Source organism: Macrobrachium rosenbergii, chromosome 19 (assembly GCF_040412425.1).
Source record: "Macrobrachium rosenbergii isolate ZJJX-2024 chromosome 19, ASM4041242v1, whole genome shotgun sequence".
Taxonomy (NCBI): Eukaryota; Metazoa; Arthropoda; class Malacostraca; order Decapoda; family Palaemonidae; genus Macrobrachium; species Macrobrachium rosenbergii.
This window is the reverse complement of record NC_089759.1, coordinates 17,087,282-17,099,156: the sequence shown is the minus strand read 5'-3', so window position 1 is coordinate 17,099,156 and position 11,875 is coordinate 17,087,282. Positions and strand designations below refer to the sequence as shown.

The 11,875-nt window shown below is 35.9% G+C and overlaps 1 protein-coding gene across 3 annotated transcripts in view; it reads left to right on the top strand.

The window, feature by feature from the left end:
- LOC136848653 (doublesex- and mab-3-related transcription factor 3-like) overlaps window positions 1–1,414 on the top strand; it is a 52,141-nt gene extending 50,727 nt beyond the window's left edge. For all 3 annotated transcript variants that reach the window (XM_067121066.1, XM_067121068.1, XM_067121065.1), the window contains one exon: window positions 162–1,414. In XM_067121066.1, the coding sequence (XP_066977167.1) occupies window positions 162–1,204 (1,043 nt within the window). In that variant the 3' untranslated portion in view covers window positions 1,205–1,414. The remainder of the gene's footprint in view (window positions 1–161) is intronic.
- The last annotated feature ends 10,461 nt before the right edge of the window (window positions 1,415–11,875 follow it).

Here is an 11,875-nt window from a genome sequence, read left to right as displayed (position 1 = left end):
TAATATCCTGATTATTTATGTCTGAAGCATTTTAGAAGAATATTTTTACCGGAATTATTTTTAAGGTCTTTTCTCTGAGTAATGAATGTCAACTTTTCAGTTACTGAGGTAACGGAAATAATTTCTCTCTTTATTCATACTTTTAACCTTCTGTCTTGCAGATCTCCGTCAGCGCCTGGGCAGAGAGTGGCGCATCCCACCCTACTTGAGCGAAAGACAAAGAAAGCGCCGAGCTTTCGCAGACCGCGACTTGGAGTCTGTCATGATGCAGAGGGAAGCCATCTTGGCCCAGTCGGCTCAGCTTGCAGTCGCCCATCAAGCCCATATACCGCCCGAATGGACGCCCCACGTCGCCCTCCTCCCAGTCCACCTGCAGGAGGCGCTGAGACTTCACCCTCAACCAGCTCATGCACTCCTCCAGTTGGTCGTCGATGCCTGTGGCGGAGACCGCGATCGAGCCTTGCAGTACCTGTCGACGCCTCCTCCCCCCGTCATCCCTGCAGCAACGCTAACGCCCCCCAGCACCCACGAAGACATCTGCGGAGGCGTGGGCGGCGGGAAATTCGCCACTCACGAACTTCCTTCCAGATTCTTGCAGTTGTCGCTGGCTGCTGCTGCGACGACGACCGCTTCGCCAACGGCACTTTCCCTGGTGCCAGACGCGACCAACGTAGGGGCTGTGCAGTCCCTGATCACCTCTCCTACAGGATCGGCCTTCACCGTCGTCTCGAGGGACACTGGAAGGGAATCGCCAGAGTCTTCTTGCTCTTCTCCGCCCATCCAGACACACCCTACATCTTCCAGCCCCCACGACCTCAGCAGGATGGACAGCCCGCCGTCTTCCCTTCCCAGGAGCCCGGAGGAACACTACCATCACCTGACGTCGTCCGCAACGACACTGACCCATTCTGAACGACCTCCTACACCCCCGTCCACCAATATGACCTCCCCACCAAGCTCACCGGTAGGAGGGGACTTTGCCCATTCTATTGCCTCCACTCTTACTCCAGAATACTCGCCGAAGTCCTACGCGAAGACCTTCAGAGGATCGCCTTTCGATATTCCCTCTCTCACAAGGACACCCATCAGCGTGCCCTGCACCACGCCCCCAGATCGCTCTCAAAGCACCCACACCACCTGCCCCACACCGAGAAAGGCCATCATCTCCTTCTCTGTGGAGTCTATCATTGGGAAACAGGCCTAAAAGTAGGCGACGTGGATGATATTCCCACTTTGTAAATAGTTTGACGTAAAGTTAACGAGACGAGCATGAGCGGATATAGGCTCATTTTTAAATCACTGTACATTGCAACAGCGATCTCTGACGGAAAATCTCTTACCTTGCAAAGCTAACTTTGGTGTTCTTTTAATTCTTCTTATTACGCCATGCATGTTTAGTAAACGTCATAAGCCATAAGACATTATTTTCTAAGACATCGCTCTGTGTTTAGTCAGTTCGAAGTCTCTTATCTGTTGGTTTGTAGTCAATCCTAATGCATTGTCTCGAACATCTAGCAGATCAATATTATCATTATATTTGCTCCCCTTCCAACTGCTTCTCTTCACCCTCTTCCTACTTCCCCTATTATCATCATCTTAATCGTTAACATCTAATTGCCGCAAACCCTCAAGACAATGACCATTGTGGACAGATCAAAGCAATGCTTTGACCGAAAGGTCTGAACTGATCGTCTGAGGACGACGAATCGGAAATGAGGCTTTTCCTGCCTCCAACAATCACTCTATTGCTTGCAACCCGATCCAGACGAACAGCTGCTTGATGATCAATTAAGATTATTTGACACGAGTCCGTTCAAGGACTTCATTTGCTAAAGAGAACAACTCCTCTGAGAGGACATAAATGGCCCCTTCCGGTCGAGGGGTCGCGCGGTCGCCATCTTGCCTCCTCCTCCTTCTTCTTCTTCTTCCCGCACGATTTAGTTGAGACGCTGGCAATCTGTTTTGGCGCCATTATGATCTGATTCTAAATTGTTGTTTTTCTTCGTCTCCAGTTCTCTCTCCTTTCTTTCCTTTTCGTAGGATAAATCTGTTTAAAAAATCTGTAAGGTTTTCCTTTTAAGCATGAAAGTAGCCTACGCTTGAAATTAGCCTACGTTTTACTTATGTATGAATTTAATACTATATATTATCAAGTGATGCTTTATTGTACGCTTTCATCTTATTCTCCTTCCTTATGGACAAGGAAATAGAAGGTAAGGATGCTGATGAATACCGAGTGAAATGACAGATAAACAGGGACTTCTATAGATTATAGAATATTGCAGTCTTTTGTTTGATTGTTTTTTTTTATACGAAAATAACTTGTATCTTTAAATACCAGTGACGAATAATTCTGACGTATTTATTTCATTTCATGACCGCGTAGTTTCTTCAAACTTACGCGACAGATTATTGCTTTCCCTTTACCAAAGACATATCATCGTTGTAATTTGTAATTAACTTTGTGGTGACTTGTAGCAATTTCTGACTAACACTTCTGATGATCAGTCTGACGCAAATTGTTGGGACAGTTTCATGTACACAGTGTAAAATAAAGAAATTTCATTTTTGACTTATGTGGAAGAATGACCGCCTAATTTCCTTTAAAGTTATTAAAGGAACTAAGTAGGTTGTCTATTCAGCATATGGTGGATATTCATTTACCAAAGAATCACTCCTATCTCTTAAGAATTTTGAGATGTACTTAAGTTTGTTGTATATGCTCAAGTTGTTTTTCATTTTGATGCTGTAGAAATATATGCCGTGGTTCCACTGGAAAATGCAATAGTTGCAAGATCATATTATTGGCCACATTAATAGACTATATATATATATATATATATATATATATATATATATATATATATATAATATACTTTATATATTATATATAAAGTTTGGTGTCACGTTGCTGAAATCATCGATGAATTAGTATTGTTTCTCATTATTTGTTTGGTGAGAATCAACACCAAAATACCACCCAGTGGGAACTTCTCTAAAATTAGAGAGCTATTTAGTAGTACTGTATAGTTTCATAGGCATAATTTAGTTCTGTATAGTTTAATATTCACACAGTGATAATTGTATAGTTGTGTACAGTTGTATTTCATAGTTGTATAGGCTTATAAAGGTGCTGTATTTGTATAAATATACAGTAGTGCTGCTTAGTTGTATAGTCATACAGTGATCTTGTCTAGTTCCACGAGAATACAGTAGTACTGTATAACTATGCAGGCTGGCAGGCAGTTGTACTGCACAGTTGCGTAAATGATTCTTGGCCTGTGTGATATCGCTTTAATACTCAGACTTTCAAGGTTTGAAAAGTAATTTCGCGTTAAATTCAATGCATTTTTAAATTATAAATCTTGCATTTTTATCGTTAAATACACCAAGTCCACATGTTTTTATTATTATTATTATTATTATTATTATTATTAATTATAAATCTTGCATTTTTGTCGTTAATCATACCGAGTACATATATTATTATTATTATTATTATTATTATTATTATTATTATTATTATTATTATTATTATTATTATTATTATTCGAGAAACAATCCACATAACTGTGGATTTGTTTCTCCATTTCAGGACTCATGCTACCATGAGTAATTTTTAATTATTATTATTATTATTATTATTATTATTATTATTATTATTATTATTATTATTATTATTATTATTATTATTATATGGTTGTTATTGTAATGCATGACGTCATTCGCGTCAAATTATTGATTTTGTTCTACTTAGTTGATTTCATGTTTGTATATCATCATCTGGCGTCAATAAAGCTGATGAAATAATATTTTTTGTTTGTACTTTCTGTTATTTACCTTTTTATTTTATTTGCCTTTGCTTTGTAAATTTTATAATTAAATCCATTAATGATTTAAAAAAAAACCATTATCATTATTATTAGCATTTTCTTTCTTATCATTTGCAATGTTGCCATTTTTCGACGTCCTATCTAATTTACTTACCATATTTGGCATCAAATGAAATAAATGTATCTTCTACTGAGTATCACGTAATGGCAATACTGAGATCTCTCCCCCACTCCCTTCCTTTCTCTCGTTTATTAACTTTTTTTTTTTAACCTTCTCCAGTTCCTAATTTTATCCTCGATTATGATTTATGCCTCCACATACTGGATAAATAATCCCTTAAAGTTCAGCGAAGGCATGACACACTTAATGAAGGATATCTGATCCCGCCAGCCTCGAGAAATGAGTCTGCTGGCTACACCTGTCGACGTAGACTAACTATATAGTTTGTATAAGGGGTTAGTCAGCCCCGATCGAGTTTATATCCGTTTAGTCACTTCTATAACGCAAAGAAAAAGAAGAAGATGATGAAGGCTTGTTTCTTAATAAAATGTTTCATGAAGATCCTGGTGAATGATGCACTTCTATTTTTCTGCTCGTGCACCCTCTCTCGCATGGCTTTCGGCTGCGCGCTTTCCGCGATTCGTTTGTTGAGGGGTTGAGTTGCAAGTTAGTGTTTTTTTCCTCTTTACTGCAAGTAGTCAATTCCCAGATTTTTTCCTTCGTTTATTACGTGAGTTGGTGGAGTTCATGTCAAGAGATGGATGAGGTAAGATCACCAACAATGTCTATAATTATTATTCTTCGTGTTACTTTCAAATGTAAGGGCAATTTTACGACGTTTCTTGTACATCCCATCCGGTAATTTGAAATCCATTCGAGTAAACCAGCAATGAATCTCATGCGTTCCTACAGTCTTGTTTATCAATCAGTTTATTTGTGCACTGATCTTCTCGTCTGTTTCACCCAGTTTCTATAATTTTACCCTTAGGGGTCGAATTTCACAGTCTCCTATATTTTGCTTATTGCGACGCCAGGTTGCATAAACAAATACAATAATAACCTGAAATCAAGTACTGAAGGTACTCTAGGGAACTTGACTCGGTGAAGAATCTAGCCACTGATCGAGATTAAAGTTCAGGGGGCACTTAAGCTAAGTAAGAGCTGTATATGCATAAATGGAGAATGATATAATAGTAATAACGTAAACCACACATAAATAATGCGAATATACAAAATATATAATAAATGTTACAACTGGCACCCTGTACTCGTTGATGTCTCAGAATAAGCCAGCTTTGTGCTGGTACGGACTCATGCTCCATTATACTGTACTTTCTTTAGATATACATTTCGAAGTTTTTTTATTTATTCATCTATATCTTTGAGCAATCGTCCCATCTCATGGTCTGTTTAATAACTGCTGCCTGTTACGTAATATCATTATTTTCGTTATTGTTGCTGTGAAGTTTTCTCGCTACTTCTACTATACTGTTGTTGCAGATTTTTCTGCTATTTCTTCAACGGCATCTTGCAATTTTGTTTTGCGTAGTTAATGAAAGTAAACTCCAGTTGGCATACTTACTTCCTTAGGCAAAACTTACCATATTACCAATATTTTCAAACCCTGGGCTGTGAATCAGCCTCTGCATCCCTCAGTGTGGAGTTTGATTGTTTATTTATTCAGTGATTGATTACTTACATTCCTAATGTTACCCCTTTAGTGGGCATCAATTTTACTTATGCGGAAGCCTGAGATTCAATTAAATGGTCCAACATATTACGTAAGAGTGTGTGTCCATTAAGAAAATTAGTGTTGATGATGGTAATAATAATAACAACAATGTTAAAGTTAGAATTATTATTATTATTATTACCGAAGAAGCGAAGAGAAGACACTGTATTGTTGCACCAACCCTCCTCAAGAATTCTAATAGAGACATTAGCCTATCAGAAGTAGCTTTCGTCCTGAGGCAAACTTGTATCTACCTGGCTTAAAGCCACAAGTTGCAGGAACAAAAAAGAAGACTTTGAGGGCATCAACAAAGATGACAAAATAATCCCAGCGATCCTCCAAGAACCCTTTGGCGTGTCATTTAAACGTGTTAACTTATGTTTTTAACGGTAACAAGGCGTCGGAATCTTAGCGTCTCGGAGGAACATTACATCTATTAGTGTTACAATGTTCACTTCCTTCTCACTCATTACTTACACCCGGTTGCTTCCTAACGTAAACCTCAGTGTCAATTTCCGGTTAATATAAACCTTATTCACCCGTGCATAAGGTCGATGTTATGGGATTGCTTCCCAGCGGGTCTAAGACCTCCAGGCATTATGACTTATCTTAACTTCCCATAAGCCAACACGCTTCCGCAAAGACGCATCCGCTGCTCCGCTTTTAAACGAAAATGGCCTTTGATGTCTTAGACCATAAGAGCGAATTTCCCGAAGACTTATCTCCCGTGGATATGCCAGATGTTCGAGGATGTTCAAGGTGTCCAGATGTACCGGGTTCAGATATCAGGGGTGTGACTGTCATAAATCTGTGAAAAGGAAAGAGAGAGAAAGAGAAAGAATGAGGGAGATTTTGTACTTCAAATGAATTACTTCATCTTTGCCAGCTTCTCATTAGGAAAAACAGAAGATAACTTTCATTTATGTTTACACTGAATGACCAAAAGAGAGAGAGAGAGAGAGAGAGAGAGAGAGAGAGAGAGAGAGATACAGAAAAATTCCTCGGTTGGTCGTAAAGTCATTATTGTGTCATAATGCACAGTTAGTCCTATAAATCCTCTGGCCCATGGAAAAATACGGATTTGCGCAGGCGCATGTGCATACATTCATCTGCAGTAAATCAGTCAATGCAAAGAGGAATGGTACCAAGACTCCAAATTTAAAGTCAGGCAATATCGCGAATTATATGGAGAACTACCTATTTTCTCTTAAAAAATTTTTGAAAGAGAAATATTCTGAATGTTTCTGAATTCTGGGTGTTGATGGCAGAATAATAGTTATAGTATTCTACTGCAATAAATAACTATAATAAAAAAAACTATTCCCCAACCGACTGGAGAGCGTAGAGGATATTTCTTCAAAAAAAGGAAATCACCCAGATTTTTCGGAATATTTTTGAACCAGTTTGCGGTGGGAAAATAACCTCCTGACCCAGGAACATTGAACTCAACTCCAGTAACTTGGGTGGGACTTTCGTTCTTTCGTTCTCAAAGTTATAGCCTTGAATAATTGAAGCTTCTTTTGAAATAAATGAAGTTTCTCTTGAAATAACTGAAGTTTCTCTTGCAATAATTGAAGTTTCTCTGGAAATAACTAAAGTTTCTCTTGAAATTGAAGTTTCTCTGGAAATAACTGAAGTTTCTCTTGAAATAATTGAAGTTTCCCTTGAAATAATTGAAGTTTCTCTTAAGCGTGAAGAGAGGAAAAGGAGAATCAAGATGATCTCTAATGCAGCTTGACTGCTAAACCACTGCAGTTCTTAGTGATTGTAAATCATGAACTTGAGAGTCAACTAGCTTGATCAGCTTCCGAGGGTTTGTGAGTATATATATATATGTGTGTATATACTGTATATATTATATATATATATATATATATATATATATATATATTAATATATATATTTATATATACTGTATATATATATATATATATATATATATATATATATATATATATATATATATATATATATATATATATATATATATATATATATATATATATGAAAGCTTGACTTTCAGAGGCAATCAGTGTCCTCTGCGGGCTTGTTCCATATGAATAGGGTTCATCTTATAAATAATATATATATATATATATATATATATATATATATATATATATATATATATATATATATATATATATATATATATATATATATTTTTTTTTTTTTTTTTTTTTTTTTTTTTTGTCTTCGGGTCTAGGCTAGATAAGGGTGTGGGGATGTCCGTTCCATCGACCTGAGCATTAAAAAACCTTGGCGAAAAACCCATCTCTAAAAGACTCGCATGTTAACTGATTCAGGAAGAACAGACTTAGGAAGGGATTCGGTGACTGCGCTGAAGTTTCCATAATGAGGAGTGAATGGTGAACGATAAGTTAGTGAAAAAAAGCGTATAATTTGGAAGTGTTGGCTAAGTCTGTTAATGTGATTATTATTTTCATAATCAGAGAACTGGTGACTTGCCCTGATATTTTAATTACCGTTTTTTTAGTTTTCTGGAAAAGAAAACTATTGAAATGGCTTTTCTGTCCGTCCTCACTTTTTCTGTCCGCACTCAGATCTTAAAAACCACTGAGGCTAGAGGGATGCAAATTGGTATATTGATCATCCACCCTCCAATCATCAAGCATACCAAATTGCAGACCTCTAACCTTAGTAGTTTTTATTTTATTTAAGGTTAAAGTTAGCCATAATTGTGCTTCCGGCAACGATATACCGTAGGACAGGCCACCACCGGCCAGTGGTTAAAGTTTCACGGGCAGCTGCTAATACAGTATTATACCAAGACTACTGTTTTCGGTGACCTTGATTATACGCTTTACAGAAAACTTGTTTGCTCCGAAGAAACTTCGGCGCATTTTTCACTTGTTTGTTCTTGGAATGTTTTCTTAGTCGATAATATTGCAAATAAAAAATTTTACAGTTGTATCATTTTTTTAAAGAACTTTATTGAATGCAACCCGCACAGTGTTGAGTTACATTACTGTTCGAATTTGTTTTCTTATTTCTGTTACACAACTTCAGACTTCGCCAGTGAATAGCTTCGACAACTTCGTAGATGTAACTTCCTCGAAAGGTGACGCACAGTAGCACCATGATGCAGGAAGAGCTCCAGATCACCACCAATGTCACTGAAGCAAAAAAAAAAATAATAATAAATAAATAAATAAATCATTTAAGTAAAAAAAAAAGTTTTTTGTCAATTATACTTTGAGTTAAGATTTCCATTTACAGTAGTTTAATCAGTATTAATTTTGTTTATACTGAAAACCCTTAATTTTTGTTTATGAGGCTTGGCTTATTTAGAGCAAGACTCTGTAAAACTTGAACTTTTCTGTAATTAATATTGTGAATGTTGCTGTCGAACTTCTCAGTTCCAGAGGTCCTTTATTCCTCACACCGTTGGACTGTGGAATAGCCTCCCAGAGGATGTCGTGCAATCAGAACTTCAGAAGTTCAAGCGAAAAATGCAATGCGTTACTACACTAATACTATTTTTCTTGCATTTTAATACAATTTTATCTATTTGTCTATTTATTGATTTTTTTCTTTTTAATAAGTAAGACCTCTTTTTTCTGTATTTCCCTTTACTTCCTCTTACTTCTTCCTAATGAACACCATATTCTTTGGAAGCTTGAATTTCAAGTCAATGGCCCCTTTGGTGGGCTTGTTCCATATGAATTGGTTTCATCTACCGAATAATAATAATAATAATAATAATAATAATAATAATAATAATAATAATGTTACTTCCATTTTTTTTTTTGGGGGGGGGAGTCTATCACAGTCATCCTATTCGACTACAGTGGTTTTTATAGTGTGGGGTTGCGGATTGCATCCTGCCTCCGTAGGAGTCCGTCACTTTTCTCACTAGTGCGCTGTTTCTAGTAGCACACTTTTCTGCATGAGTCCTGGAGCTACTTCGGCATCTAGTTTTTCCAGATTCCTTTTCATGGATCTTGGGATCGTGTCTAGTGTTCCTATGATTGTAGGTACAATTTCCACTGGCATATTCCATATCCTTCTTATTTCGATTTTCATGTCTTGATACTTATCAATTTTTTCTCTTTCTTTCTCATCTACTCTGGTGTCCCATGGCATTGCGACATCAATGAGTGATACTTTCTTCTTGATTTTGTCAATCAACGTCACGTCTGATTGGCAAGTATCACCCTATCTGTTCTGATACCACAGTCCCAGAGGATCTTTGCCTGATCTTTATTATTATTATTATTATTATTATTATTATTATTATTATTATTATTATTATTATTATTATTATTATTAAACACAAAGAAAAAAGAAAGAAAAGTTCTTCTATAATTCAGTAATCTCTGTCAAGACGCCGAAGTACTCTGCGTAAGACCAAACGTTCTTGACGCCCTTTAAAACTAGAGACATAATATCATTTCCTGCGGACATTCTGAAACTCCACCAGAATCTCCCGACGTACAACGGAGCTCTTATCTTTCCATTTTTTCTTTTTTTCATTTTTTTTACTTTTATTTTTCAAAGGAAACATCACATAAGCCTCCTCTTACTCCTCTTAGCCTCCTTCCTCTTCATCTCCTCCCAGCGATTTCCTCTTTGTAAAAGCTGTTTCCTATTGATGCGCGAAGACGTGCAAGTGTGACGGACACCTGCAGCGGACTAACATACATGCATACATACACTTACTGTATCACAGTATCAATGTATACAATTTTTTTTTACATTTGTTATTATTGTATATTGTAACTAAATAGTTACATATATGAAGACAAGTCTACTGCACACATACATACATACATACATACATACATACATACATACATACATACATATACTTACCTTATCACAGTATCAATATATACAAATTTTTTATATTTGTTATTACTGTGTATTTTAACTAAATACTTACAAATATGATGACTGCTTTAATGCTCACTTACATGCATACATACATACATACATACATGCTTACATATATATACATAAATACATACATATACACACACATACACTTACTGTATCACAGTATCAATATATAGAATTTTTTTACATTTGTTATTGTTGTATATTTTAACTAAATATTTACAAATGTGATGACTACTCTACTGCACACATGCATGCATACATACATACATACATACATACATACATACATACATACATACATACATACATACATACATACATACACTGTATCACAGTATCATGTATACATTTTTTACATTTGTCGTTATTGCATATTTTAACTAAATACTTACAAATATGATAACTACTCTACTGCACACATACATGCATACATACATACGTACATACATGCATACATACATTTACTGTATCACAGTATCAATATATACAAATTTTTTTGCATTTGTTAGTATTGTATACTTTTTTAACTAAATCCTTACATATATGAAGACAAGTCTACTGCACACATACATACATACATACATACATACATACATACATACATACATACATACATACATACATACATACTGTATCATAGTATCAACATATAATTTTTTTTACATTTGTTATTATTGTATATTTTAACTAAATCCTTACATATATGAAGACTAGTCTACTGCACACATACATACATACATACATGCTTACATACATACATACGTACATACATACATACACACTTACTGTATCACAGTATCAACATATAAATTTTTTTACATTTGTCATTATTGTATATTTTAACTAAATACTTACATATTTGAAGACTACTTTACTGCGCACATACATAAATACTTACACACACTGTATCACAGTATCAATATACACATTTTTTTACATTTGTTATTATTGTATATTTTAACTAAATCCTTTCATATATGAAGACACTGCTATTGCGAGCATTAGTATATAGGAATGAAAGAAACAGTTTTTATTCTTTTGTTTGTTCATATTCACACATAGTTGAATTAGTGCCTTGATCGTTCGAGAGGAAGTTCAAATCTTTTTCCTTCTATTAAAATTCGAATTTATTCTGATTACGTTAAAAAATGTGAAAATTTAAAGTAAAACAAGTTAAAAATGCGGCAAAGTTTCCCCGGCGCAATCGAGTTTTCTGTACAGCCGCTACACCGTAAGATCAAGTCCACCGAAAATAGATCTATCTTTCGGTGGTCTTGGTATAATGCTACACGAGCCGCGGCCCATGAAACTTTAATTACGGCCCGGTGGTGGCCTATCCTAAATCGGGACCAGTAGTATGATTATGGCTAACTTTAACCTTAAATAAAATAAGAACTACTGAGGCTAGAGGGCTGCAGTTTGGTATGTTTGATGATTGGATAGTGG